The sequence below is a fragment of the Cenococcum geophilum genome (genome assembly GCF_001692895.1).
Source record: "Cenococcum geophilum 1.58 unplaced genomic scaffold K441scaffold_5, whole genome shotgun sequence".
Taxonomy (NCBI): domain Eukaryota; kingdom Fungi; phylum Ascomycota; class Dothideomycetes; order Gloniales; family Gloniaceae; genus Cenococcum; species Cenococcum geophilum.
In genome coordinates this window covers 395521-422499 of record NW_027137563.1, presented here as the reverse complement: position 1 = coordinate 422499, position 26979 = coordinate 395521, and the positions used below count along the sequence as shown (strand labels likewise).

General features: G+C 49.3%; 7 protein-coding genes across 7 annotated transcripts; 5 read left to right on the top strand and 2 right to left on the bottom strand.

The window, feature by feature from the left end:
- Positions 1-534: 534 nt before the first annotated feature.
- K441DRAFT_693113 (uncharacterized protein) lies at positions 535-1587 on the top strand (the record flags this gene model as incomplete). Its single annotated transcript, XM_067652621.1, has 2 exons — positions 535-721; positions 824-1587. 2 exons carry the CDS (start codon positions 535-537, stop codon positions 1585-1587), a joined length of 951 nt encoding a protein of 316 aa, XP_067508376.1.
- A 10179-nt stretch (positions 1588-11766) lies between these two features.
- Positions 11767-12245, top strand: K441DRAFT_251661 (uncharacterized protein). The gene has a single exon (XM_067640777.1). It carries the CDS (start codon positions 11920-11922, stop codon positions 12196-12198), a length of 279 nt encoding a protein of 92 aa, XP_067508375.1. The 5' UTR covers positions 11767-11919; the 3' UTR covers positions 12199-12245.
- A 1011-nt stretch (positions 12246-13256) lies between these two features.
- K441DRAFT_653232 (uncharacterized protein) lies at positions 13257-14725 on the top strand. Its single transcript, XM_067647504.1, has 2 exons — positions 13257-13977; positions 14027-14725. The coding sequence occupies exons 1-2, from the start codon at positions 13695-13697 to the stop codon at positions 14296-14298; spliced, it is 555 nt and encodes a 184-aa protein (XP_067508374.1). The 5' UTR covers positions 13257-13694; the 3' UTR covers positions 14299-14725.
- Positions 14726-15190: 465 nt separating this feature from the next.
- On the bottom strand, positions 15191-18992 carry K441DRAFT_684446 (uncharacterized protein; the record flags this gene model as incomplete). Its single annotated transcript, XM_067651782.1, has 4 exons — positions 15191-17351; positions 17399-18295; positions 18352-18470; positions 18534-18992. 4 exons carry the CDS (start codon positions 18990-18992, stop codon positions 15191-15193), a joined length of 3636 nt encoding a protein of 1211 aa, XP_067508373.1.
- Positions 18993-20259: 1267 nt separating this feature from the next.
- K441DRAFT_684445 (MFS general substrate transporter) lies at positions 20260-22023 on the top strand (the record flags this gene model as incomplete). The annotated part of the gene is made up of 5 exons (XM_067651781.1): positions 20260-20396; positions 20457-20839; positions 20898-21532; positions 21604-21724; positions 21800-22023. The coding sequence occupies 5 exons, from the start codon at positions 20260-20262 to the stop codon at positions 22021-22023; spliced, it is 1500 nt and encodes a 499-aa protein (XP_067508372.1).
- A 932-nt stretch (positions 22024-22955) lies between these two features.
- K441DRAFT_541005 (uncharacterized protein) lies at positions 22956-23420 on the top strand (the record flags this gene model as incomplete). The annotated part of the gene is made up of 1 exon (XM_067642623.1): positions 22956-23420. A coding segment is annotated over one exon (465 nt), but the record flags the coding sequence as incomplete, so codon positions are not given.
- A 1619-nt stretch (positions 23421-25039) lies between these two features.
- On the bottom strand, positions 25040-25978 carry K441DRAFT_684443 (NAD(P)-binding protein; the record flags this gene model as incomplete). Its single annotated transcript, XM_067651780.1, has 3 exons — positions 25040-25253; positions 25328-25423; positions 25479-25978. The coding sequence occupies 3 exons, from the start codon at positions 25976-25978 to the stop codon at positions 25040-25042; spliced, it is 810 nt and encodes a 269-aa protein (XP_067508370.1).
- Positions 25979-26979: the final 1001 nt, after the last annotated feature.

Below are 26979 nucleotides of genomic sequence, written 5' to 3'. Positions count from 1 at the left end.
TTGATGCCTTTGAGCCCGTACCCACCAATCAGATTAATTAATCCTCTTCTCCGCAAGCGTGTGAATAATAGATAGGCGGTGTATGATTATCATCGACCCATTTTTTCGGTATTTGAGGGCTGAAAAGCGGCCGGATAGAGTCGAAAAGACATGCACGAACGCTCGGAATCCATGATCAAATACTTCCCTCCACGCAATTCTGGAGTATTATTAAGGGCTCTAGTCCTTCAAGTAGCCTCATTCACCCTAGCGGCCGCACTACCCATGCACAACGTCCCAAACGACCTATTGTCTGCATGTAGCCTCAGCCTTGCCAACAAGTGCTTGATAGGAAATTAGGCTTCAAAGGACCACAGTTCTTGCATCTCCCGGTCCTAAGCATGGGATAAGGAACCCACTGTCCCCGTCGGTGGCGAAGTTCTTTAATAATCCTGGTCTCTTGTCTTCCATTGAAATGTCAACCACCGTTTGGCGTGAAAGCCTGTTTGTTTCTCTTCTCTACTGTAGTGTTTCTATTTCTTCTGTCTTGTCAGAATGTCTACAAACCCATGGGTTAACCCACCGCCCATGGGCACGTCTGGTGTCTATTCTGCGAACCAAGTCTGGAAGCTAGGCTCAGTGCAAGAGCTACGCTGGTCAGCGAGTATTAAGAAACCGTCTCTAATCGCATGGCAGGATGCGCCTGGTGCTCGTAACACTTACGCTGTCATCACGAATCCAGGTGAGTTGGTCAATTGCCACATCTACCTAGATCTGCCATTCTCAGCCTAGTTCTATATATCCAGATAGAAGATCGATTCACTGACCATCTTCGCTCGTACAGGAGATCTAACACCCTACGTGCAAGCCTACAACTGGACCGTCTCAATCGGCGGCCTCAACCTCACCGACACCCCGGCCTTCTACCTCGACCTCTACGACAACACAAACAACAACAACCTCTGGCAAAGCCACTACGTAAACATCACCGTTCCCGTCGTCAGCTCCTCCTCCGCCACCTCCCGCTCCACCTCAGCCACCCCAACCGAGTCCGCCGATTCAAATTCCATCCTCGCCATAATCTCAACCGGCGTCCCCTCCTCCGCCATCACCGACCCCGCCGCCCAATGCTTCCTGCACAACACCCCTTTCGGCCCGCAATACACGACGCCGGCATGGTACACCGCGCTCCCCACCCCCGCGCAAAGCTACCTCGTTTCGCTGAACGCACACAACGCCGCCGCTTGCACCGCCGCGCCCTCCTCCTCCCCCTCCTCTCCAACCACCAGCTCTCCTGCTTCCGCAGCAGCGAGCGGGCTCAGCACGGGTGCGAAGGCCGGGATCGGGGTTGGGGCGACTGTTGGGGGGATAGCGGCGGTGGCGGGGCTTGTGGTGTTGTGGTGGTGGTGGAGGAAAGGGAGGAGCGCGGAGAGGGCGCCGGTGGAGCTGGGGGCGGAGAAGGAGCGTGTGGAGGGGGATGCGGGGGTGGTTTATCGATATCAGGCGCCACCGCAGGAGATGTGGGGGGATGAGCGGGTGGTGCATGAGATGGGGGTGGAGGAGGTTAGGGGGGTAGAGGGGTCGGATGAGGGGCCGCGAAGGGGTTGAAGGGAATGAGGCGGCAGAGGACGGGTCTTGTGGAGTTTGACATTGCGGGATGGGAGCTTGGGGGTTGTTAATATCTAGGTTCGGGAAATGAGCGTTAGAGGGTTCGGATGGATTGGCTCGGTGATAGTCCTGCGGATTGTATCGACGCAGCCTAGCCCGCTGAAGCTTGACGAGTCGCTCCTGATACGTGAGAGATGGCTCAGGGAGAATATTGGAAAGTTGTATGATTAATTGATAGCAATGGAATGACTTCATACCCCATCTCTCACCATTTCTACGGAAAGGTTTCGAGCGTTACACTCCGCTTTGAACAAACCTACATGTTCGAGTGACATAGCCTTGACCCAGTCTGGACTAAAGCGGCGTACACCAAAAGTCCAAAAGGCGAGATTCATCCCAACCAATCGAAGCTTGAACTCGAGAGAAACCTAGCGATCAATGCTCTCCTACAGTCAGATGGTGCTCTGGTATTCTCAGCAGCAAACAATGCTATGGATGGGCTAACCCATGGCCTCTGTTCTTATTATGATGTCACATCGCTCATGCCCTTGTCCCTGTATTGATTCGGCTATGGAACGATAACGAGGAAAGGAGATGGTGGTACGGAAAGTGTGCGTTTTCTCTATGTAAAAGGTGAAAACATCAACTTGAATCGCTAGGTCATATTTTTAAGAGTAACTTTCTCCTAAGCATCGCATAGAGTCCTCTCGAGGGTGATGTTCTAGTCGGACGAAGTCATTAATACTATACAGAAATAAAGGGGTAGATGTCCTGGGCGAAGGGAATCTTGCATATCTTGTATAGGGCAGCCGGACATATTCGCCTGCCTGATAATGATTGTTTGGAGTATGCGTATTAGGCTGTGGCGGAAGGGGACAGTCTTGTTGGGGTAATCAACAAAAGTTGGACTATGCTAATCTACAAAATTGGAAAAGTGACCTTCTTTCCAATTTAACAGCCAAAAAACCACCAAGAAGAGGCCATAAGGTGGATTGGAGGGAAGACAAAAGTAGTAAGAGGAGAAGATATAGGAGCTTACACAGGTATTTCTACTTCTAGCCTTATATAGCGTCTCTACGCTGGCTCCGAGGATAGATTATCAACTTCGGCGCAGCGAATAGACCTGTTAGGCTAATGCCCATAGTTCGTTTGAAAATTTTCTTCAGCTTTGGAAGAGCCTCTCGTCGATTTCCCTGAAGTCGGGTGACGCCTGTCAGCTCAAAATCGCCGCGTTGCTCAGGCTTATGATCCTCACTATCCGAGTTCGTTATGTCGAGCGGATATCGAAATTTTGAAGGGGCTGACAACAATCGTGTGAAGGTGGAGACTGAACCCGCTGAGCATGAGATTGGGCGCAGGCGATAAATACAAAACAATGCGCTAGATCGGAAGAAATGTTCTAATGGCATAATTGTTTAGCGCTTCTTGATTCTGTCGGCGAGGCTACTTGGTTGCATTGCATTAAATCATGCAGTACTGAACGACAACTAGAATTCTTGGTGTTGATACGAAGCAAACAAATCAAACGTGACTGAGGTGTGAGGAGACTCAGGAAGTGGCCATCTATCTCCCTGTTTGTCTGCTGGTGAGGCATTGCTGATTAACGGTAAGTACGAATCATGTTGCTACTCGATCTGAGATATCAGTTCATAGGTCCGGCCGGGAATTGCTTGTGCGGCGGAGAATTGGATCTGCTGTTAGGCCTGGGAGAAAGGCTGAGGGGTTGACGAGTAGGCCTACTACCAGACCTGCCACAGCAGCTTTTTATCCCTGATATGCACTCTTGGCATTGCCCGAGTTGTTTTAACTTGATCCGTTGCACTCCTGCTAAGCACTGGTTCCAAAGGCACGCAATGATAAGGATGATGAAGAGTCGCGGAGCTCTATCGAAAAGTATTTTTGCCTCCTGTCTCCTGGGCAAGGCAGGCGTTCGGAACGGGTACTGAGATTGATTGACTTTCCTTTAAACAGCAAAAATACCAAAACTTCCCCTACAAAAAGGCCGTGCAGACGTGGCTGCGCTAACCACCGGAATTAACAGGTGGGTGTAGGTGGGCTTGGAGTGCCACAGGGAAGGGGAAATCCAAAAGTATACTGCTTGGAAGGCCGGTGAAGAAACGGTCATGACGACTGCCTTCCCCCCTCGTTGTCTCTGCTACAGCGCCTCCAAGTGACTCAGCGCTTTGGCCCCCCGTCGATTTGCTGATTCGCTCTCTGGGGCCTCTGCTTACAAGCCATTTAGCCCGGCGTCACTTCAGCTTCAGCCTTGAAACCCGGCGGCTTTGTCTGCTGCAAAAGTGGCAGGTTGGCAGCAGCATTGACAGAGCGGCACGTTTCTGCCCAGCCCTTGCCGGCACCCGAAAGCAGTTTCGCATCAGAATCTGCTCTAATCGCTCCGCCGCCCCGGTAAATTCCACAAGGGCTTCTCAGCTGAGTTGACGGCTGCGCCATCTCGCTTTCGAGCAGAGCCTCAAAGCCTCTGGTCACGGATCACAGCCCCATGAATGACAGGCTGCGGAAGGAGCGAATAAACTACTCGCTCGACCATGCAGGCCAAGATAACAAAAGCCCCTGCGTAGGTGCGTAAGGGCGCGTAGGGGCGCGCGCATCGTGCAACTTGGTGCGCGTGCTTTGGGGATTCCTAGGAAAGTCTAGATTAGGTCGAGACGTTCTATTAGATCGCTTGTGATAGGCTTATCGTAGAGGGCTGAGGTTCTGTCGTGAGGCGCAGTCGCAGCCTCAAGATCTGGAAAGAGTGGCCCGAGCACGCGGGTGGCAAAAAAAGTGAGACTACGAGCACTCAACAAGCGAGCAATAATAAAAGTGCACCAAATCTACGGTAATATGCAGCGCTAATAAGGCCCTCTATAAAAAATATAAAGACGCTAAAATATTTAGATGCTTCGAAATATTATGCTCTAAGTTTTAGACTTTTCTACAACTCAAGGCCGTGGTGCTGCGTGCATAGAAACACCGCAACTCGTTCGCAGTCTTACTTTTTTGTCACCCGCGGCCCGCGTCTCCTCGCAGCTCCCGGACAACCCGCCCGCTAAGCCCAACGTTGCTTGTGCGGTGCCGCTTCGCTAGGTGCTCCCCCGTTCTTGTGAGAAAATGCGGCCTTCCCCATACATCCTTGGTGTGTCCGAGAGCTCGGATGGACCTGATGATTGCTTGCTCGATGATTGCTGATGGCTCATGGGTTCGTTTAAGGTTCGTCCAGGCTGCTGGCGCCAGAGCGACGGCGCCTGCGAACAAGCAACCAGCAACGGGGGTGGCTGCAAGGAAAAGGGCAAAGGAACGGAGACATCAATAAATCTAGATGGGCTTTTACGGCTAGAGCATGGCCCCAGGTTAGCTGCTGCTGCTGGTGATGCTGGCAGCGTGATGGCAGATGGGCATGCTGACGGTAGGGAGCGGCCTGCTTGGCGACGGGGAGTTATTGTAGAGGCGTACAGAAGGAAGCAACCCTGCGCCTATCGTCGCGCTCCATTCCAGCCTCCCCTCCCCATTGGCTAAGCCGTGTGCCCTGGGACCGGGAGACGTGTCGCCGGTGCCCCCACACTCTAAGATGCAGCGGTGGGCGCGCAATATTAAACAACGACAACAGATCAAAAGAGATGACAGCATTAATAGCCTACAAAGCCCAATGGGTTGTGCATTTTGTTCGTCGTTCTAACATTCAAATTATTTTATCTTTGCCTCTGCGCGCTAAATGATCCAATATGCCACCAGTCAAAATGCCTGGTCTCGCTTGTCAAGCACCATGTCCAATGGCGAATTATGTTACTCGTCGCACTATTAGAGCCAGCTTGACCTATACAGTAAACCGTCTCGACCCGTCCTCCATACAGAACATCACACTCGGAGTTTTGGCAATTTTCATTGCTCTAGCTACACTTGTAGTTGCATATCTTCAGTACAAGAGAAGTGCTTCTAGGGAACATCCCGCGGTCACTGTGGAGCAAGAAAGATCCGTCATTACTTCAAATGGTATCTCGACGTTTATCAGTATCAGCTAGAGTATTTCTAAATATGCGTAGATGAACTTCCGTTCGATGAATTTCGGCCAAACAGTGCCACTTCTAATGACTCAGCTCTACCTCCCGCTACCGTTGATCCCTAAAGCCTCAACCTGCGTCGTTCATGATGACAACGACACCACCACTCAGTATTGCACCCAATTCTTGTCATAGAATAAAGATAATACCTTGCTAACCCTCTTAATACAGTACTCCCTACTTATCATCTTTCCAACTGTGGCTGTACAGTCATCTATCGACCATTCACAATCATTTCACGATATCACATCGCAATTCAATGGGGATGTCGCGCTCATACCCGCCAAGTCTCCTCCAATAAGGAACAGAAACTTTTTTCTTCACGTGTGTGTAAGGGTAGGGACGATGGCATTGGCAGTTAAAATGGGTTTGGCGGCGTGATCTATTGGTTCTCTGCCTAAACAGCTTTGGGGATAAATGTTTCCGTTTCCCAATTCTGTAAGTTTTAGTACTTATACTGGGCAAATGAAATTTGGAAATCCTGGATAGCGTCACAATAACCGTCTCATTTCATGCTCCACTCGAAACCATACCTTCAGCCTCCACCTACATAATCAAAGAACCCAATTCACTCATTCTCCTTCCCCAGAACTATTTCACCACCACCATACTCGGGCCTCACTTATACTTACCACCTTTCTTTTCCGATATTATAATGCATAATTATCGAACCTTTGGACTCTATGGCTATGTTACCTATCTCACCACTATCTGACAGAAGACCATTTCGTTTCGCCTGCCTTAGGACGGTACTTGCAATTCTGGTAAGTTGAGCATAGCTCACAATGTGTATAGCAGCTTCAGCCTTCCGGGATCCGGAGAGAGGCTGGCTTGTTGGAAATAAAGGGAATCTATTATTGTTTAACACAAAAAAAGTGTGTATAACAAAACCTTTCATCTCGTCGTTGTTAACGCAGCCGTAGAGGTTTGATTTTATTTAAACAGATGCTGGGTAAAATAAGGGTAGAGCTTTGATGCGTGTCATCTGTTCTGTTTTGATCCAGATGCTTCCCAGTTGTCACTATTAACTGCACCCATATACGCACCCGTATATTCACTCTTAATACCGCGGGAATGGCTTGAGATACAGATAGCTGGCAAGTTGTGGAGGCCACTTTACCCTTCGCCGCTCCTGGCTCTTTATTAAGAAGAGCCTCACGCTTGGGCGGAGAAATACGATATGGCCAACTACGGAATGGGAAGAGAATTTATCAACGGCAAATATATTAAAAGTCAACTTGTGTGTTTTTGCTTGACAGATGTGATTCTTTGACTATTCCCGATCAGGATCTTGGCTTTCCCTTACCAAGGCAACAGTTGCGGGGTTCTGTTGCCTTACGGCTGGTGCGTGTTGAAAGAGCCTACGTTGTCTCAGGCGGCATGGTGGACTGGGTTGTGGTTAGCGTGCGGAGTGCATGCTCTTGCCTGGCGGCAGGGCAAGCAGACATCGACGTCAAGAAAGCGCCTCCACATTATCTCATAAATCAGACCCCCGGGGAGAAATTGCGCTACGACGTGGAAGGACTAGTGCTACGCTTGTGAACCTTACCCTAGTCCTGTGGACTCCTGGACCAATTAGATTACACTAAGAGGAATTTCTCCCCGAGGGTCTGAGAGCTTATGGGCGCCCTTTATATGAGAACTCAATGTTTCTTGTTAGGCGATAACTCTTCTACTATAACGCGTATCTTAACCCTTTTATAACGTCTAGTTATTATAAAAATACTATAAGGTAGGAGCTCTTTAGTTTCTCTATCTATTATATAAAATATTAGATATAGGCAGTTAGTTGTATCTTCGTTGGTCACATTTTCGTTGGTCGTATTTTCGTCGGTCGTATTTTCGTCGGTCGTATTTTCGTCGGTCGCATTTTCGTCTCGTCGGTCGCAATCTTGCCTTACTACCATACCTTATATACTTCTCTACGTCTAATTATCTCTAAAATACTATAAGCTAAAAGCCCTTTTTCTTCTCTATCGGCTCTATATTATGGCGATATCGTAGCTCTATTCTACGAGAAGTTAGATATAGGTAGTTAGTCGGTTTTAATCGCAATCTTGCCCTACTGCCTCACTGCCATACCTTATATACTTCTCTATGTCTAATTATCTCTAAAATAGTACGAGCTAAAAGCCCTTTGTCTTCTCTATCGCCTCTATATTACGGCGATATTATAGCTCTATTTTATAAGAAGTTAGATATAGGTTATTGGTCGGGTTTAGTTAAAATCTATAAATATTCAAATTTAAAATTAACTTACGTTCTACGACGATGTATCTCGCCCCCTAGTATTCTTAGTAGGGGGTTATAATTTATAAATATATAGATATGATTACCTAAAGAATCTATTGCATTAATAAAATATATAATAACTCTTAGGGTTAGGACGTCGCTCGTAGAAATACACAAAATTTAATTTTTAAAACATTCAATTCTCACCAAAGCAACGCCCATAAGCTCTCAGACGCTCCGCAGAAGAATTTGTTAGGTAACAGGGGTGCGCAGGGGGCTGAAATTAGTGCGCAGTTCTAATTGGTCCAGAAGAGGGTCTATGCGTTATCCCATGTCACGGAACAAATCTTCTGCGGAGCGTCTGATTCATGAGATAACCTCCACAGAGTATACGGGGTATGCTCGTGGCGGCTGCAGAGGTCGGAAGGGAAAAAGCAAGCAATCCGGCCGTTAGGACGCGATTACGATGATCCCGCATCTGATAGGAGCGGCCGACACGAACGCTAGACTGCCGAGTCCCCCTGCGCAGCCAAATTTCTAAGCTCCAAAGAAAAATAATACCGTGCTCGTCGTCGCAGCGAGCAATGCGGTTATCGAGTAAGGGCTGCGGATGAAACCGAGACACCTGCTAGTTAATGCTGCTGCTTTGTCTGCTTCGTCTGCTTCGGTCAATCCAGCCGCTGTCAACGGGGTACCATTGCTTGGTGCCCTCTCGCACGGTGTGTAATTCAGCATGCTAATGATCTTTTTCCCGCTAGATAAGCGGACTCTCCAGTATATAAGTTTCTAGTGAGCCGTGATTTTTGTCTTTCAAATATTCATACTCTACTCCTTCTTGCTTTGCGTTTACAATTCAACGCATTAAATAATGGCACCTGTCTTGTCCGAGGCGTATCTGTCTTCTCCAACCTCAAATTTTGTCTGCCGCTATGCTTTCTGCTGTTCCCATAAACTTGGCATCAGATCCTTAGTTAACTCAACCCATGCCAACCCGCCTTCAATCCGGGACCGGACTCTGGGTATATTGACCGTCTGTCTCGCCCTGGCCTCGTTCGTCGTCGCGTATCTTCAGTGCAGAAAAATGGGCCTTACGCATCAAGACGAGAATATAGTTCCTCTTCATGCACCTCCACCACCTCTAACGACTGCCGACAGGACTTCCATCAATATTCAATATCAGTATTAGGCCGTATTGATATTGATATTGAATATTGAATTTTTGCCAAGCCCCCATACAAATATAGGCTGCGAACCGTGCATAATCAAGGCCTTAGCATAAACGTACGCCTAAAACGGATACCTTACATCCACAATAGCCACCTTATATTGTCCTATAGCCTTTATACACCTTATTATACCCTACTCCTTATAACAGAGTATATATTTCTAATACTTATTATAGCAGAAGCCATAAAACTAGCTATTTTATATACTTTTATATATTCTCTTTCGATATTCAATATCTTTCAGTATTGAACATGTCGTATTGATATTGATATTGAACGTTCAATATTCAATACTGATGGAAGCCCTGACTGTCTATGCGTCTGTCGAGGTCGAGAACCCTCCAATCACCTCTGATAACTCTAGACGTCCATCTGAAGCCCCTTTCTAACTAACACAGGAACATGATAGAAACGATGCTTCTCTATACACCACTACAACCGTTAGAGTACAGATGGAACTTACATTGTCTCCACCAACTTTGCCACCCACTGCCTTGAATTAATTTCACGACACTCCACACATAAATACTTCTTGCTTTAATGAAGACAATACTGGCGGACAGGATTCTTGAATGAGTATAATGACTACTGTCTTCATTTTAGGGTGGTATTCGAGGAGAGTATTGGTGCTGGTATGATATGATAAAATGGGTGCTAGGTTTGGATAGATCTAGCGGTGCTTTTGTACAGTCGATGCTATACAGCTAGTCCTTAGAGTGACCGAGTTGTCTGCTCTACGTCGAACATCTGGATTGGATCTACTTGTGCGGGGGCTACTTTGAGACCTCGTAGTGTTTGGAACAGCAAGGTTAGGACCGAGACGTGATTATTTTTCTGTATTCTAACTCGAAAAGAAATGAGTATGAGCTATCTTCCCACACATATAGTTCTGAACATACAAGGCTAAAATCAAAGGTTGTAAGGCTGGGAACGACCTTATGTAGGCTGAGGCTGAAAATACGATTTGCTTTATGCGAGGAAAATAGACTAATCGGAGAAGCGAAGGAATGCTAGGCTCGAAGGATTTCTTTAGTGATCTGACAGCGCGTTGGGTGGGACTTGTATTGGCGCGGAGCCGAACCAGCAGGGAGTGGTAAGTTCAAGGCGACGAGCCCGGCGCACATCATAGTTTTCGGCAAGGCAGATTTGAGATGCGTTGGAGAATTAATTGGCTACCCGACCGGGGTACTGCTGGTTTAGGTAGATGAAGACCCGTTGAAGCAAGAGGGTTGGAGTAGGAGGGTTGGAGTAAGAGGGTTGGAGTAAGAGAGTTGGAGTAAGAGGGTTGGAGTAAGAGGGTTGGAGTAAGAGGGTTGGAGTAAGAGGGTTGGAGTGAGAGGGTTAGGGTGGGCGGTGCTGACCGGCGGTGGCGGATGTCGCGCGCGGGAGAGAAATTTGACGGTTGCTTGGAGCTTGGGCAGTTGAGGCCTGGACGACGCAGGGACGAAGGGACGAGAGGAGATTGGAAGCCGTCAACAGCTCGAGGCACAGGACGACATTACACAGTGGCAGCGAGCGGGCCTGGGAGGGTATATCAAGCCCGTGGCCTGGCAGCGATGTGGGTAAGAACAGCCAGAACAGCCACTGATATGTGTGTAGTTGCGTGTGTTGGTGTGAATGATCACCCTAAGTCGACGTGCAGCAAATCATAAAGGGCAATTGGGAGCGAACCCCTGCCTCTGCGCGGCCTACAGAAGGAAACGCATCAACGCACATCATCCTCCTTCTGCTGGCGCTGGGCAGGCTAGCCAGTCTGGGGAGTTGGGCGAGTGCATGGCTACCACCAGAAGCGTGTTTGTCGTTTGGGGCCGTGAAAGGCAGATTTAATGAACTGACAAGACTATTTTACAGCAGCGCTTTGATCCTCGGCAGAGAGTTTTAAGTTTGACCTCTCGTACTCCTACTGATGCTGGGGTTGAGCAAGATAGTAGTAATTTGCGAAGCGCTCCACAAAGTAGGTTGAATCAACGATGTAAACAAGAGCTGACAGGATTGGTGGAATGCCATGGAATCCGGCTACAGCTGTTTGTCGAGGTTACCCGTGCCACAGATGAGGCAATGGAGTAGTATTCAGGGCAGTTGGGGGTGGCAAAAAGAATAAGCAGTGTGCACATGCAGCCCCCTTGTATCGTCATAAAGTTTCCANGCTGCATGCCGCTAGCGACGCAAAGCGTTAGCCTAGATGAAGACGAATCGTGCATAACATTTCTTAGGCGTTTAACCTCATCTTATAGGAGGAAGGCCTACACTATCGTGCTCACCACCCCCCATTCTAATAATTCGGTTAGATTTCTCAAGCCGAAACACAATTACCCTCACTGCCGTGCTCGCCTAATCCCCGGAAGGGTACCTGCCCTGTCATCGGACGATTTACCACCACAGACTGCAGCTCTGAGCATACTGCAGCCCACAAAAGATCGTAGTCTTGTCAGCGTATGTTCGGCGATCCCTGTTTCTTGCCCAAGTGGCTCATCGAAGGATTTTATTAAAGGCTCGCAAGACTCATTAAATTTGATTTTTCATTCATTCCTTCAACACCCTGATCGCTCTCTCCATATTCATATTTTACTATTGGCATGGCACCAATACCAGTATCTTTCCCTTTCGGGAGTCTTTTTCTCTAGCAGCCCTCCACCACTTTAAGTACCGCACGGTTTATAGCGCCCCGATTTCTATATTCCACCTTCATCAAGTGAACCAGTCCTCAATCCAGAATATTACATTTGGCGTCTTAGCAACCTGTATTGCCTTAGCTACCCTTATAGTTGCCTATCTCCAATACCGAAGAGCTGTTGCCTCTAGATCAGGAGTACCTAATGTCCACGAAGACCAAGATGCTGCACCATTCGATGGTAGGCCTATTGATGCTTATCTATCTCCGCTCGAGTATTTCTGAACATGTACAGATCCATTTGTGTTCGAAGCACTGTCGCCTCCACCTCCAGCCCGTACCACTTCCGATAGCCTTGCCGTATCCGGGGACTCTCCAATCTCATCCCAGACACGTGCTCACGCACCTAAACCTTCCAGCCATCCACTTCAGGGCCATGGTGGAATTGCTGCTCCTTCATCTACAGCTTCAGCCGATTGCGTAGAGCTCGAACTGCGCTCACCTTCGCCAGCAACTCCACTCGGTAAGGACATATCTTTCCCCTCCATCGTAGCATAACTTATTGACCTCCGAGTACAGGGCTGTCTACACAACCACCTTCTTACCAGTCATCTCACACATACCAAACACCCTCACCTACAAGATTGCCGCTTGATGTTGCACTAGACGACCCGCCTAACGAGCCCCTTTGGTGAATATGGCGCTTAAGCAAGTACAATAAAGGATGTGGTCTTCCTGAATTAAGGTGTTGGAGGCAAACGTTGGTAGGATACAATGGGGCTAATAGCGGCGTTATGCGCTGAAGTTTGGTGGTCAAACAAATATGGTGACGGTTCTTTTTGCTTGGAGTTGAGTTCGGTTGGGTTGGATGACGGTTATTTTAGAAGCTGCTTAATGTATTCCTATTCTTATCTAACAGCTATTGATTCTTGTATCGTTGCATTAGAGGGGAGCAGAAGTGATCACAAAAGCAGGTTGGATGCTTTCGTGTGGCTGGCTCCATTTGCTCCAGCCCTAGTACGCCGAATGGGAGTGCTGTGCAGGTACGCTTTCGGCAACTTTACGTTTGGCGAGGGGAAGGTGGGAAATGTGGACTTCACGTGATCCTCGATCGAGAGAACTAACTGATGTTTCTCTCTACACCATCTCGTCAATTCCGGTGGTTAGCGCAGCCACGTCTACACACCGGGGTGCAGTTTGTGAGTGCGGTCTTGCCACACCCACCAAATTTGAATTGCCATCAACATATCCACAACAAAGACCTTTTTTATTATTATCTATTTAATAGCGCTAAAGTAAGGTCTTCGCTATTATATTCACGACTTTTTTTAGTTAATTTGGGTTGTGTTTTAATGGTGCAGGCCTAATTAATAACTTCTGCCTTGGTGCCTTAACCGAACCCACAAACCCCACCCAGGTGCACACGGCCTTACTGACGAGATGGTGTAGACTCGCGACATTCACCGCCGACGGACGCCCGTGACTGGCTGCTCTCCATATCGAGTGCAGCAACGGAGGCACGGCTAGTTCGCGCGTTTTGGCTGTGCACAGGAAGGCCGCGCTAGGGCGCTGGACGGCTTCGTGGCTTGCTCTAGAGGGCATAGGACATTGGCCGCACGCTGGGGCGAGGAGTACGATAGGGATGTGATAGCATGTCGCCGGTAAAGGCCGTACGAGCGAGTTGCAGACTGGCAGGTAGGGCAAGACGTTAGACACGACAAATAAATGTGTGGGCGTTGAGTGATACGGCCTCTTAGCGTGGGCTGGCGCAGGTACGGGCTCTACAGCCAGGGGCAACCTTTCAGGTGGGAGCTGCGTCGTCGATCCTCAGAAATTATTTGCGCCAGCCTGTAGGGATCAAGTGAAACAGCCCCGTCGGCACGTCATGTTACTTTCGCTTTGATACCTACAGATATATATCTCGACAATATCTCGACATTTTCCTTCTCTTCTCTGGATCCAGAATTCAACCGAACGAACATGGCGCCACTTTACTTCCTTCCATCACTTATTCCCCCTCAAATTCCATCTGCCATGGTTTCCCATTCTCTTCTTCGCCGTGCCAATGGAACAAGCCCAAACCCAAGTCTCAACCTAACTAACACCGACCAGTCCTCGCTTCAGAATATTACAATCAGTATCATAGGAATTTTTATCGCGTTGGGCTCCTTTGTGCTCGCATACCTTCAATATAGGAGAAGTATTCAATCTCCATCACATGCACTTGGCTTGGACGGAACCGAAAATACTATCTCAATTGACAGTAAATTACCATTCCCCATGTCTACCAGAGCACTTCTCATTGTATTCAGATGAGTTCCCGGTTCACATACTTCCATCTCTACCTCCACCATCCCATACCACTTCCGATGAGTTTGCCGCAACCCGGGATCCTCCAATCCCATCACCAGCTCGTGATCTTACGCTCCAAAGTCCTACCGGACCACAACAAGATCAGAACACAGCCACTGGTTTATCAGCCACTTCAGTCAATCTAGTGAAATCCGAATCCACGTCGGTGCCTCGAACCCCTGGACCAAGTAATAACTACCGACCCCCTCCCGTCGTCGATGGAATTTATTAATGAGTTCTTGACACAGAACACGCTACTTAACTATTCCACGCATACCAAACGCCCTCATCTACACTGTTACCTCATGACAATGCACTTAAGGACCCATCCAATAAACCTCAAATCGGTTTACAAGGAGATTGACAGAAGAACTGTAAACGCCGTCATTGTCCCGTATAAAGGCGTCTAGAGAAGGCTTTGGTGTTAGGAAGATAAAATGGAACTGGCCATAAGGTCGTAAGTTAGAGTTCGATGGCTGAACAAATCTTGGGACGGTTTTTCTGCTTAGAGTAATGTTCGATCCAGCGGGATGTTAGCATCTCGTAATTTCTTATGTTTGAACATGTTAGACAAAGATGTCAGCTGTGTGGCTTTTCATAGTCACAGACTGGATATTGGTGACACCTGATTCGTTCCTTCAACTCTACTTTCCTGTCTCTTGCTACGGTATTTTCCTAGAATTCATTCTTTAGCACGTAAAAAAACTCCGTCAGCACGGTCCCGTCTCTTTTTGTCTTTAGGAGAAATTCGCATGACTCGCCCTTGAATCAAAAGAGACCAACTCACCTTCCGCTCTTACCCTGCCTCCCTCCTCCACTTCATCCCTTTGCTCTCTCATCATCACAACGTAAACACCGCACCCCTGAACAAAAAGGCCATATTAACTATCAAATCCACTACCCAGGCTATACAATTACAAAGACTAAGTCGAAGACACCCCTTTTTGAATCCCAAAAGAAACAGCAAAAAAACCTTCCAAAACCCCACTCACCCAAAGCCTACCCCAAAACACCAGAGGAGAAATCCCTCACAAAACACTGTCCTCTCTCCCAAGAACAGTAAAAGACCCCCCAAAAAAGTCGAGCGAATCCCCAACCCTCAGCTCCCGCAACCAGCACCTCTCTCACGCCTTGCCCCTCCGCGCAAGGAAATACGTGATGAGATTCAGATGCTGCTCCCGCGCGCCCGCCACCGCCTTCCAGAATACATCCTTCTCGCCGCCGATGCGCTCATGCAGCGCGATGCAAAAATCCAGGTCAGCCTTCCGCACATCCGGATCCGTATCGTCGAGGAACCTCACCGCGAGACGCCCGAGCCGCTGCGTCTGCACCGACGTAATGGCGGCGTTTTTCGTCGCCGCGACCTGCAGCAGCTGCGCGAGCACGTGCAGGCTCATCGTCGTGGTGCGGTTGGGGACGGGCGCAGGGGCTGGGGCGGAGGCGTCAGCGGGCGGCGGAGACGGGGTGGTGGGGGTGGAGGAGGCGAAGGCGGGCGCGGAGGACTCGACGAGGTCGAGGACCGCGTTGAGACAGTCGCTCGTTTGGCCGTAGCGCACAATCTCGTCGGCCGTGTTCTCGAGGTCCGTCGTGATGTGCGACGTGCAGTCGTAGTGCGATTTCGTCTGAAGGATGGCGCACAGAGCGCGGGAATAGTACACAGCGGTCTCTTTGCGGTAGAGTGCTAGCATCGCGCGGATTGTAGCCAGGACTTGGACTTTCAGGTTCGGTGCTTTGCCTGCGGGGACTTTGAGGGCTTCGTTGGGTGCTTCGAGGTAGTCCAGGAGCGCGAGGAGGAGCTCGCCGAACCGCTCGCCGTCGGTGCCCCAGATGTCTTGGTTGCCCTTGACGAGGTCTTGTAGGCGGCGGAAACCGTGGGCATCGAGTGTCTTGGCGCGGATGCGGTCAATACCACTGGCAAGGAGTCGGCGGTTTCGGAGGACTTCGGTCCGGTCTTGCATTGGTGGGGCGTCGTTGCTATCGGCTGCTATGATGCTGCCAGTGCCGGTGGCTTTGCGATGGCTTCTTGAGTGCTCTTCTGTTCGTGCTACACTGTCACCTACAATAGTGTTACTACTGACACTAGCATCGCTTAGTCGACGCTCCAGGTTCTTCTCATTGAGAGGTAGCTCTTCCAACACTGGTTTCTCAGAATCTGTGGGTAGGGTATCAGGCTCCTCGCCAACGAACGGGTCCTCGTATACCTGGACTTCATCTGGCTGAACTACGCTAGCATCACCGCCTTGCGCTAGTGCATGGTCTGGTGATCTAAGTCGAGGACTATGTGTAGCTTCAAGAGAAATGCCATTCGCCGAGATCCCTATAGTACGAGGACTTCCAAAATCTAGTCGACTAGATATAGATTTCGGTGGGCTGCATTGCGTCGGTTGTGTGGATGGCTGTGGCAGCTGCATGTTTGGTATAACTATCGTGAATCCATCATCCTCCGTAACATTGGCAACTCCACTGTCGACCGAAACTGTCTTATCAATTACTGGCCTTCTCCTTAATGGCATCAGGCCTGGTTCATTATGGTTTGGCAGCTTTCCAAGAGGCATAACCATAGTCAAGTCCTCGTTCTTGGAAGGACTACCTGCTGGGGTAGGAATTCGTGTACTTTCCGAGCTAGGTGTTTTGCGGTGGGTCGTCATTTGGTCTAATCTAGACTTGCTTCTAATGGGGCTTACGTTCGGGCTCTGTCCTGGAGCAGTGCGGGATCGAACAGTGCTCTTTGGAGGTACCGATTTCTTAACGGTGTCTCTAGCGGGGGTTTTCTCTGGAGTCATCGAAGGTGTAGCATTCTTCGCTTTACGCCTGCTCGCGTACGGATCAGCCGTCGCAGGCCGTGCTAGTTCAGGTCTGCGAGGTGGCCTTAGGGGCGCTGACATTAGGGAACTAGATCCATTCGCATTTGATGACGCTAAAGCAGATCTCGCTGACGTTGCGGTGGACATTGCTGAGGGTGGTCGCGGTGCGTGTGATGTGCCAGATGTAGGAGGTTGCATTCGTGTGTTAAGCGATATTGTGGATTGCGATTTTACTGGTGAAAAGGTTGCCAGGGCCGAACTGGGCCGTTCCGGTAGATTCCTAGCAGCAGCCATTTTCGCTCTCTTCTGCTCTGCAATCTTCTCTTTCAAAGCAGATCGGGCTGCTGCAGGGCCAGCTGATCCTACAGATTTTGAAATGGATCCCACACTGCTGATTTGGGATGAAGCCAAGGAAGCATTAGGATTATTAGAGTCTTTTTCAAGGAGTCCTTTGGACTTCGGGTCGAGAGTGGCCATAATTCTGAAACTTAATTAGCATTTATACAAACATCCGTTATGCAAACGTACGCTTCGCCCCGTTGGGGCCAGGCTTGAGCGAACATCCAGTAAGCCGCCCTTGAGCCTTCCCGGACTTTGGGATTAGCATCAGCTAGTCCTTTTTTAAGGGTCTTTTCCACAAGCTCCAGACCTCCAGAGTGTTCAATGTGCGATCTATGTTTCTTAATAAGAGTCTTGAGCCACCCTGAGGAGAATATTCGAGGTTGCACATTTTTATCCTGAGATGCAAAAGAAACGTGTTGCAAAAGTCGGCTGTTGTATGAAACATTAGAGAATATCGTGTCCACCGTAGTATTACCGTTCTGAGCTGCAATATTCTTCGTTGCTGCACACATCTTGATAAAATTCTGCAGAAGGATTTCGGTCCACGGATCCATAGCAGATCCCAAGGTTCTAGCAAGTTCTTGAATCAATTGACACCCATTCGTCGACATCGTCGTACGGAGAGAGTTTGCTACTTTCAGGATTCCATCCAGCAATGATTTAACACCAGAGATGAATGCGCCATGGAACTCCGAAGGAGCATTGCCCTTGGTGATCCGCCTTAGTTTCAGAGTACTTTTATCACGGGCTAGCCAATTCTGCTCTGTCTCTCTCCCTTCAAAATGTGGTGTCATCTCCCGGAATATCTCGTCTAGCTCTCTCTGCGTATGAAGATATATCGGATCCATTGGCACAACTTCTGTGGGAGGAGGAGCTTCAGACATCATGCTATCAGCGAACCCCATATCCGGGTTGACAGAGTCTGCCGAGGTAGTTGCAATGGAAGTCGTCGAAGTTTTCATATCAGTTTCTGGAGGTGCCGAGCAGCTCAGTTGTGATACTATGTACGATGCGATCGTTTTTCTGACATTATGATTGACTAGCTGCTTCTTTAGGTCGGCCTTTGCATGCTCTGGTGCTGAGCTGTAGAATAAGTTAGCACCTGTCTCAATATGCACAAACTATAAGCTAAGACATACCGAAATAGTTCCACAACCGCAGATTTTGCAGTTTCTCTAACGACGCCATCGGAATCTTCCAGATTGGCGACAATCAATGGAACAAAGCTGCGGAATTGCAATCCCTCGCTCTTGTTCATCTGTAGAAGTGTCAAATCTCATGCTCAACTCATCAACATGAATTGTGACGAATTATTAATTACATTCACCAACCACTGCATTGACACTTCCTTTGCTCGCGCATTTGTACCCTTCATAGCATTATCCTTGATTAGAGCCTCCACCTCATTGTGAGCAAATGGCCAAAGGTCGGCCAGAATTTGAGAGGCAGCATTGCGGTGGCTTTCCCTAGCGTCGCCAAGTCGATCAAGGAGAATGGGCAGGAGACGGTTGGTCTGCGAGGTGAGGATAGTCGTCTGATTCTGTAGGACCAAACGCTTGACAAGGTGGCCAATGGTTGAAAAGCCTGTAGAGACCAATGATGCGGAGGTTGAAGCACTGATTGCAAGCCTAATGCATTCGAAGATAGGAGCCTGTGAGGCCTCAGGAACTCTAAGGTGCTTGATGTTGGACTTCAGGTTGTTGAACAGAACAATTTTGGTATCGACGGCTGTGGAGGGTTTTTTCAATGTCGCAAGGAGGGTAGCCGCCTGTTCCTCCATGGTTCAGGTGGTGTTATTGCTGTGGGAGAGGGCTCGGATAACGCATGGGTAAACAGATTTGGTGTAAGGGCGCGGTGCGGTGTTTGGTGATGCGTTTTCGTTGCCGGGCACTAGCCTTGTTTTGATTGTCCCGTTGCTTGGCGCGACTTGACACTCTAAACCGCGCTATTTCACTATCGGTAACGCAGGCCCAACCTTCTGTGCTGTTGTGATGGCTGATCTCTCGAGCTTTGGTCTTCCCTAGCTGCGATCCCAACTTTCCACCTACTATGATTCCGCTCATTGCGCTTCTGTGAAGAGAACAACTGCAATTGAGGTATGCTAATGGTCTAGAACCCACTGGTCGACATATCTTGCAATTACCCTCCGACGGCTGGGTGATGCACGGAGCTGAAGCCAACGGAATGCACGCGTCAACCCGTGTCGGCTTCATGCTTCCAAAGATCGACAATTATTTTAAATAGCTGCAAGCAACTATAGCCTGCCTGCTGGATCTGTTACGTCTTACTCTAATTACAAACTTGTGCTGCACCGTTTGCTGATTCGCACCTGAGGCTCCGCTGACTCCCGTGACGAACGTTTCTGGCCTAGCCACTCCAATTAGGGTACATTTTGATTCCATCATCAACCAGGGTCTCCAAATATTCCACGTTTCATACTCAGCCCACCCAAAGATTATCATCTTAGTTTGGAAACATTGGCAGTCTCCATGTAGCATTGGATATTCCGTGTGCACTGTTCGAGGATTCCTTAACCATTTCCTGGGCAGCTGCAGGTCTTACCACCAGGGTGATATGGAATCATCCAATACAATGCCACCTATCATTCAGGCCCTGAAGAGGCTTTTTGCGAGAAACTGTAAATGTGCCCTCGCTCTAATTGGCTAACTGCAATTGTATCGCTGTCGAAGCAGGTAATTCGGCATTCTTTTAGCACCGAGTCTATGCAGCGGGCGCTAGAATTGAGGCGCATCATCATCAGAGGCTGTTCTTGAACCATATTTGTCACTTCTTAGTGATCTGCAGCTGTGCTGTTTACATTAGGGTGTAGTTCTAGTATATAAGACTCCGAATCTCCTGTCGCTATCAATAAGTCAACACACAATTTCCATTTATCTACTCTTCAACCCTAGCCCCAAGCAGTTTCTATTCATCATTATATCTCAACCGTCATCGATCGCAGCATAATGGAACACGACGGCCATATGCCTACTATGGCGGACTCAATGAGAGAAACTATCACTTCCAGCACTCAGATGCACGGCATGATGGAAGGAAAGATACCCAACCACCTGTCTACTTCCACCATACTATCTCATCAGCTCTCTCCGACTGATCCAGACAATCCAATGAACTGGCCATTATACCGGCGGGTTTACGCCTCAGCCGTGTCGTGGGCATTTGCGTTTGTTGTGCGCGTATATACCAGCCTCTTATTACGGACTTAATCTGACAAGCATTCCAGGGCTTTCGGACTGACATCGTATACTGCCGGAATCTCTGAGGTGGCCACAAAGTTCAACCTCTCGACTTCTGTCGCAATTCTTGGGATGTCCTTATATCTCTTTGGAATTCACTTCGCGCCAATCTATACACCACATGTTGCCGAACGGGTTGGTCGCTCGATAATATATCTAACCAGCCTCTTCCTATTCGCTCTTTTTACGCTAGGTGCTGGACTCTCCACAAATTTCGGAAGCCTTGCCGTCTGTCGGTTCTTTGCTGGTTTCTTTGGTGGTCCTTGCCTCGTTCTCATCGAAGGCACATTTGCTGATATCTGGTCTGCCGAAACGACGAACACATACTATTCTATTTTGGGGTTGGCTTCGTACATGGGAGCGGCCGTTGGTATGGCTTTTGTTCCGGCTAAATTTTATCTAGATGCTAATTATTATTATTCTTGCAGGACCTATAGTTGGCGGTTTTGTTGTTGCCGCGAAAGGATGGCGATGGACACAATGGGTCACATTGATGATAACCCTCGTCGTGTTTATGTTTGGCGTTGGCATACCTGAGACTTACGGAAGAGAAATTCCCAGACGGAGAAACAGGCGCCGTGGCCTTGCTCCTCCTAATCAGCCGCCGGCCGAGAGTGGAGTGACCCTTGCACAGATGATCAAGATTACTGTTCTCAACCCTATTGACATGCTACTCACCGAACCGGTCGTAATACTCATCACACTCTACCTCGGTTTCAATTTCGCTGTCGTCTTTCAGTGGTTCATCACCGTTCCAGTAGTTCTCGAGTCAGTCTATGGATTCACTGGCCAGCAAGCAGGGCTCGCTTTCATTGCTGCCGTTGTAGGATCGATTCTTGCAGCTATCACGACTATACTCATTGAGCAGGTAATTTACCGCCGAACTCCCAAGGATAGGAGAGCAACATTAGCTATCGAATATCGCCTTATCCCGGCAATGCTCGGCGGTATCTTCATCACCACGTCCCTCTTCTGGGTTGGCTGGACAGCCAAACCAACCATCCGCTGGCCTAGCCCTGTACTTGGTACGATGCTCTATGTGTGGGGCAGTCTGTCTTTGGCTGTGAGTTTATTCAATCCGAGATGCTGTTTTCTTGAAGTTTTAAAGTCCTAATTTCATGTTTTTGGCACTAGATATCATTCGTCGCGTATCTCTTTGATGCGTACCCGCCAGCCGGAACCCTCTCGGCCCTCACTATAGCAGCGACCATACGTCTCTTATTAGCTGGCGTGCTTCCTCTCGTGATTCTCCAAAGTAAGATCCCCCTCCTTTCCCCTTTCTCATCCCGATTTCTCCCAGCCTAGGATATAATGCTGATATGATTCCTAGTGTTCACTAACCTGACCGGCGCTTGGGCTCTGAGCACCTTCGGCTTTATCTCAATTGCGTTGCTGCCTATCCCCTGGGTTCTGTTCAAATGGGGGCCGACGCTACGAGCTAGGAGCAAATACAGCCGAAGGATGATGAACCCCGAAAAAATGTCGATGGAAATGCCAACTGCCATGGTGGAAGATACATCATCAGCAACGCCGCTGGCAGGTTCCGAGGTTTGAGGAGCATATACCATTTGGGGAGTGGATCCCGTGAAAAAGTAACCTCTGCACTTGCTTTAGTCGGGAGTATTGTGCTTTGTCTGGTTTCTTCGGTGGACCTGAGGTTTTGATATTTGCCTGATCGCGAGCTACAGCACTTTCCTAGGCTTGAGTTCGAGGATAGGTCAGGATATGTGTCCGCGATCATCACTGCATCTCAGCAGTTCCTAACTTTTTATGACCATTTTCCTTTGCCCAGTTACATTTCCCTTTTATCAAGTCTTTTTATATCATTGTTCTATATGCATGTATCACTCGAAATCTGAATTGTCGTAGGATATTATTTCTTTGGAATCTAAGATAATATAGAAACGCAAACAATATACCCTCTAAATCCCTTCACAATATTTCCCTTCTACAATCTATAATCTCTTTTGCTAACTCTTCTTATTAGCCCAAGATATGAAATTTTAGATTGTAAACTCACTAGCGAAATGGGTTTAATAATCATAAGGCAGCTGGAATTTACCTAATTTTGGTAAAGTTATTCTATTGAGGATTACTACAAGGGGGCAACCTGAGCGGGCCACTCGCCCTCCCTGCAAGTTTTGATGACATTATAGTAATATCCTGGGGAAATAGTAAGTGTACGGCTATAATGCCACCAGAACTTGCAGGGAGGGCGAGTGGCCCGCTCAGGTCGCCCTTGTAGCTGCAGCCCTAGCTGACAGACGTTAAGCGATTGGTTACCTAGGTGGCGAGCGTATCGGATCCTTGCAAATAGTAATCACGGCCACACTCGCGCCACCCCCGGACGTCACAGGCGGCCCACCGAAACCAAGGCGGCTGTAACCAAGATAAGGGCACGCCTTAGGGCTGATGCTTACCTCTCCGGATTTCTTAGATGACTACCAGCGTCCAAAAATCTTCCAAGCACCCTTTCCATCTTCGACATGCATTTCTTTTCCAAATCCGATCCTAAGCCGGAAGTGCCGGTCCCTTCCTCTAGTATCGCTCTTGATCACGAACCAGGGACGGTATTCAGGCCAGGACAACTCATCTCCGGTCGAGTAATCTTCGAAAGTACGGTCAACACGACACCAAGCGCCGTCGAACTCACCTTATGGGGACAAAGCGAGACGTATATCTGCAGAAGCGAAAGCCACAGCAGCGGGGCTGGTAATAACGAGACGAGCTCAACTACCTATCGCCACTACAGAGACCACGCCCCACTCTTTACCCATACTCTCAACCTTTTCCCGTCCCCATATCCGCTCTTACCCAACACGAAATACCAGTGGCCTTTCCAGGTCCAATTCCCAGAACGAACGAATTTCAACCGCGCAGCCTGCTACCAGGATCCGTGGAACGAAATATGGACATCCGTCCCGCACCCCCTACCACCCACCTTCATACACGACCCCGGGGGCGTCCCACTGCACAAATGCTCCATCACCTACGGCGTAACCGCCACCATAAAACCCCCAGCAGGCCACCCGGACGCAATCCCATGGTCCGTCACAGCGCCCCTGAATTTCCTCCCCAACGACCGCATCCCACAAGCCATGCCGCCGCCCGCCGCACGAAGCAGCGCCAAGACCTTCGACCTCGCAAGCAGCATGCTCGCCGGCGTCGCGCAGCCTGGCTTCCGGCAGAAACTGGCCGACCGGTTCTCGAGCGAGACGCCAAAGGTCACGTTCGAGCTCGGCTGCAGCATGCCGGCCGCCGTCTCCTGCGGCGACGTCTTCAGCGTGCGCGGCGTGGTCAGGATCATGGAGCGCTCGGCGAACGTGAGCGTGCTGCCGCCGGTCGCGTTCCGTGTGAAGAAGCTGGAGTTGCTGGATTTCGCGCTGTTTCGCGCGCCGCGGGACTGGGCTGCTCAGAATACTTCGCGTGGTGAGCCGAGTGAGTATCATACTGCCGAACCGAGGCGGTCGGGGTATCGCACGCAGGAAATGGAGATTAGTGAGCGGAGCGTGGTACTGAATGCGATGCCGGAACACCAAAATGTATCTTTTGCAGAGGGAAAGGGCGGGGGTTCTGGGGATGGTGTTGAGGCATCGTTCACTGGGCGGATCCCCGGGTATGCGACGCCGAGTTTTCAGAGTTTCGCGATTACGCTCGCGTACAGGCTCAAGGCGAAGGTGGAGGTGGAGTGGTGTGGGAAGAGGTTTGAGCTTAAGTTTGAGGTGCCGGATGTTCTGATGAGGTGTCCGCCCGTGGTTGAAGGTCATGGGAACGAGCCAAAATTGAGGATTGAAGATAGGGGATAGTTTCTGAGGAGTCATGATGAACAGAGATATGTTGCGGGAATAGGTTGCGACCTATAGAGAAGTTCATGTATGTAGTCCCCTCCAACCAAACCCTTAACACTACCTTACCCTCCCTAGCCGCCCGACATTCTCCAGACTTCAATACCTACTCTCTCGCAGGCTTTAACGGCTCAATCCTCGGTTCGCGCAGCGCCGGCTGCAGTCCGTTTGTAAGAACGCAGAACTCCTTACTTGCGGGCTAGGACTATGATCTACGTACAAGACGTGACATGAGGAAGCAGGTAAGGAACGAGGTGGCTAAATAGGAGTTAAACCTTGTCACGGACTCGTACGGAGCTCCGAGGGTAGCGCAAGTAAAATAACACAAAGTTAGAGTTCTATACCAGAGTGGCACCGAGGTAAGCTAATATATGAAAAAAATATATCCCCATCCGAGAGCCTTACCATATTTTGTGACTGTCAAACCAGAAAGATGCCCCGCTTTGCCTCATCCTACGGCTTTGTACAAATACCGTAACGCAAGGTAAATGCCTGCTTGCTACAATACTTACAATCTCGTCAAAAACACGTTTTCACAGCCTCCCCAAACCTCGCACCGACATATTTTAATTCAGATTCAATGCGCTCAGCAAGGCTAGAAAACTCGATTTCTCGCCAGGTGGGTCTAGGGTGAGTTGCGTCATTCCGTGCCCACTACTTTCTCGCTATGTTCTCTTCTTCTGGTTGCCAGCGTTCATGTCAACACTATAACTAGACAGTCTGAATCATTTGTCGATGTTGACGTTGTTGGCGACGTCCACAAAGACCTCCAGGCCGTGCGCGAGGCATTCCTGCACCATCTTCACTCGGACCGTCATGTCGGTGCCCAGGGGGAGGAATCGCTCGGCTTCGCATCCGGCTCCGGCACCCTCGCCCACCACGACCTCGTAGACCGCCTTCATGGCCTTGTCCTTGTCGCCGTTGGGGACGATCTTGCCGCTGGAAATGAACTGGATCATCTGCTCGGAAACGGATCCCTTGTAATCGTCCGGGAGGGGATTCCTGCCGAACACGGCGGCGTTGCCATGTTGGTGTTAAAGGTGCCCAAGACGACGGTCAGGGCTCGGGTGTTGAACGGGGCCACCTCTTTTGCCAGGGCCTTCGTCAGACTTGTGAATGAATTCGAGCTAGAACTAACATACAAATGAGTGGTGGAGGATACACGTACCATCGAGTCCAGCCTTGGCTCCGGCATAAGCACCCATGCTATCTCTGGCTTCGAGGGCTGCGCCACTGCTCATGTTCACGATGACGCCGAATCGCCGCTTGCGCATGTGAGGCAGCACCGCTTGGATCAGACGCAGAGGGCCGAAGTACATCGACTCCATTTGAGCGCGGATTTCGTCCTCGGCGAAGGTTTCTATGGGGGCGTGGATAGAAAAGCCCGCATTGTTCACCAGGACGTCGATCTCCTGGCCTGACTTCTCAAGGTCCTCGATAACCTGGGCGCTGTTGGGGCTGTCCACGTCTAGCTGGAGCCATTTCCCCCCCTTGCCCTCGACCTCCGCAACGAGCTCGGGCGTGCGTGAAGGGTTGCGTGAAGTCGCGACCACGGTATGTCCGCCTGCCTGCGCGATGCGAGTAAGTGAGAGGCCAAAGCCGGAGGAGCAGCCTGTAATTAGCCAGGTAAGCTGCTTCTTCGGCGTGGTGAACGTGGCAGACATAGTTGCTGGTTTTGGGTTGATGAAAATATGGCGAACTCGAAGGTAATCGGTTCGGTGAAGTATGTGAAGCGACAAGTCTGATGAGAATCCCCATCAGATAAAAGTATGCTGCAGGCCGTTTGATTTTCTGTTGGCTCTCCGTGGAGATAGAGACGGTGTTAAGATATTTAAACCCGCGGAGTTCAAGCTTGCCTGAATCGTACCTTGTATGACTTTAGGCACATACTAGATGGCATGCGTGGCGGCGAATCACTTTGAGTGATTGTGGATTTATACCCTTTCTATATAGAATTATACCTAAGATAGTTAGAAATATGTTGAATGGTCGTGCTTAACACTCAGAAAGGTATGAACTTATGCCGTTGGATCTCTAGGATTAATAGGATCTTACACCGAGACGCAAAGAGGCGATGTAGAGAATTATGAGATAACTGCCCTGAGTTTTTTGAAATGGGAGTTGTCGAGGCCTCAAATCTGCCAAGGTATCTCTCCCGTTTTCACGGCCCCGACTCGTAACGTGCATCACGATGACTTCAGTATTCTCCGAAGTTGTGCAACCACTTATTTATGACCTATATACACTTCTTCTTTGCCTGGGAGTATCGCCAACCGTGTCCGCAACGTTAACTTCTTCGCAATCACCCTTTTCCGCCTTCCAATTACTGTTACACCGCGAGAGAGAGTTCCTTATTCACTATGTGATGGCGTTATTCAGAAAAGCTTGAATGTGCGCCTCGCGCTAAATAGCGGGTTCCTCTATCATTTCATTTCCACTGACACCTTCCTTTTCTCCTATTTCTAAATCCTCAAATCCTGCAACCCCCCACAACACCGATTCGTCATGACTCGACGCGCTCTCTACACTAGTCTTGCCTTGTCTTTTCTTACCGGCTAGTTATGTCCACTGCCTAAACTAATATCTGTTTTGTTTCGGCCTTATATCATTTCCATTTCATAGTAGAGAGTGAGGCCCTTGATCATTCTTTCCGTTTACGTGATCA